This window comes from Perkinsus marinus, assembly GCF_000006405.1.
Source record: "Perkinsus marinus ATCC 50983 genomic scaffold scf_1104296951074, whole genome shotgun sequence".
Classification (NCBI taxonomy): domain Eukaryota; phylum Perkinsozoa; order Perkinsida; family Perkinsidae; genus Perkinsus; species Perkinsus marinus.
Window position 1 is genome coordinate 54 of NW_003209427.1, and position 1,847 is coordinate 1,900.

The window sequence follows — 1,847 nt, forward strand, 5'->3', positions numbered from 1 at the left end:
GCCAACCGCGATGACATGTGTCATGAGTTTCCAATACTGCTACACTCACTCAATCAACCTTCACTGACTACTTGTCAAACAACACATACCGTATATACATACAACTTCTTTTTCCCACATATTTCCATTTATCCAAAACTCCGAATAATTCGCGCCATTTAAACCATCGGCGATGTCAACAGAAATTCTACGACTACGAAAGTAATTTCAAATTTCAGGATGATTCCAGTAAACACCCGAGAGTTGCTTATGCGCCACAACTCCGACGGCACCACGTGAAACGGTGATACACCAACACACAACATAATGAATGTCATCTCCACACATTGTCTTGGTTCTTCCCTCCTCCCACAAGCCGGAACCTAAAGTGAAGCTATCAAGCTCATGCCGTTGGTATGCCTCTCACCCGCACCCAGCGGTGCATATCTCCATACACTTCGCTGAGTTTCCTGGTGATCCCGGAGATCTGAGGGCACCGAAAAATAAACATCAAAAATTTTTCGTTTAAATACATGGGCAAGGACTCAAAGACTGAACTTGTTGTCGTTGTTGTTGATGATGATGATGATGATGATGATGATGATGTTCACTGACCTGTCGAGCACCACATAGTTGATATTAGCGTTGGTATCCTCAACAATACTGTCCTTGAAACATAGTTTGAGGCAGAATTCCTCACACCCTCGCATATCTCGGATCTCGTTGTCATCCGCTGCACAGGCCTTCTGACAAAATCTGAACCGCATCAAATCATACGAACGACTTGACGCCATGTAGACAAGCAGTATGGGAAAACACTGACATGCTCAACGACGTGTGTTGGTGACGATATGAAAATTCTGAAGTTCGGGAAGTTCTGCGGAATTTTTTTCATTCATACGAGCTCGGGAAGAAACCAACAAGAATTTCCCCAAATTTTCCCGAAGTTTCCATTGCGCATTTGCTCACACTGCTGACAAAAGAGTCATATTAGAAATACTCATCTGCAGTGTGGTAAAATATGCACATGGTCAACTACGTGTGTGGCCGACGATATGAAAATTTTGAGGAAAATTCGGGAAATTCTCATTGGTTTCTGTACATTTCTATCCTAATTCGTATATAAACGCCTATTTCACGTGAGGAAACTCCGAACTCACTCCTAAGATCAGCTGAGGAAAGCAAACATATATTCCAACGCTGCTCATCTGGATTCGCCCTCGGGAAGTATTATCACCGTAGCAGTAGTGCTATATATGATGCTCACTACACTTACAGGCGGTAGGTATATATATCGGTGAATTTATCCGAGTCGCTAACATCAGATACCGTGTTGCATCTACCGATACAGGTGGTCGGATCGGGCATGAGTTCTGTAAAGTAGTCCCGTAGGAAGGCCAGGGGGGAACTCATCAGGAACAACAATCTCCACTATTCCAGACCCGCGTTATCGAGTAGATAATCGTTGGGCAGCCTGAGTCCAAATGCACTAAACCCTAAAGGGCACAGCTATCTGCTATCACTCCACTGTTCCTCGACCCCAGCGACTGATAGTCGTGATGATTGACCATAGTACTGAACTCAAGATTGGGGAGGAGAGTTCTTCCGGCAGTCCGTGGTAAGTAGTCGGCAATTCAACGAAGTCTCACAGCAACCCCACAACAGCAGCAGCAACTACTACTGCTGATGGCTGACGATAAGAATGTCGTATTGTAAGTATTGCATTGATGAGTCCTCTAAACACCCCTTAGAAGAGTGCAGCAGCTAGCTCAGGAGGGATACCACCTTCCTTGTACATAGTCTCGAAGTTTTGGTAGATGGTTGTGACAGCAAGGATAATACCTACACAAGAGTCTTGTGTAGACAAC

At 44.6% G+C, this 1,847-nt stretch overlaps 1 protein-coding gene across 1 annotated transcript; it reads right to left on the reverse strand.

Moving 5' to 3' along the window:
* Nucleotides 1-406: 406 nt before the first annotated feature.
* On the reverse strand, nucleotides 407-1,347 carry Pmar_PMAR015748 (conserved hypothetical protein; the record flags this gene model as incomplete). Its single annotated transcript, XM_002777717.1, has 3 exons — nucleotides 407-466; nucleotides 595-735; nucleotides 1,256-1,347. Coding segments are annotated over 3 exons (293 nt in total), but the record flags the coding sequence as incomplete, so codon positions are not given.
* Nucleotides 1,348-1,847: the final 500 nt, after the last annotated feature.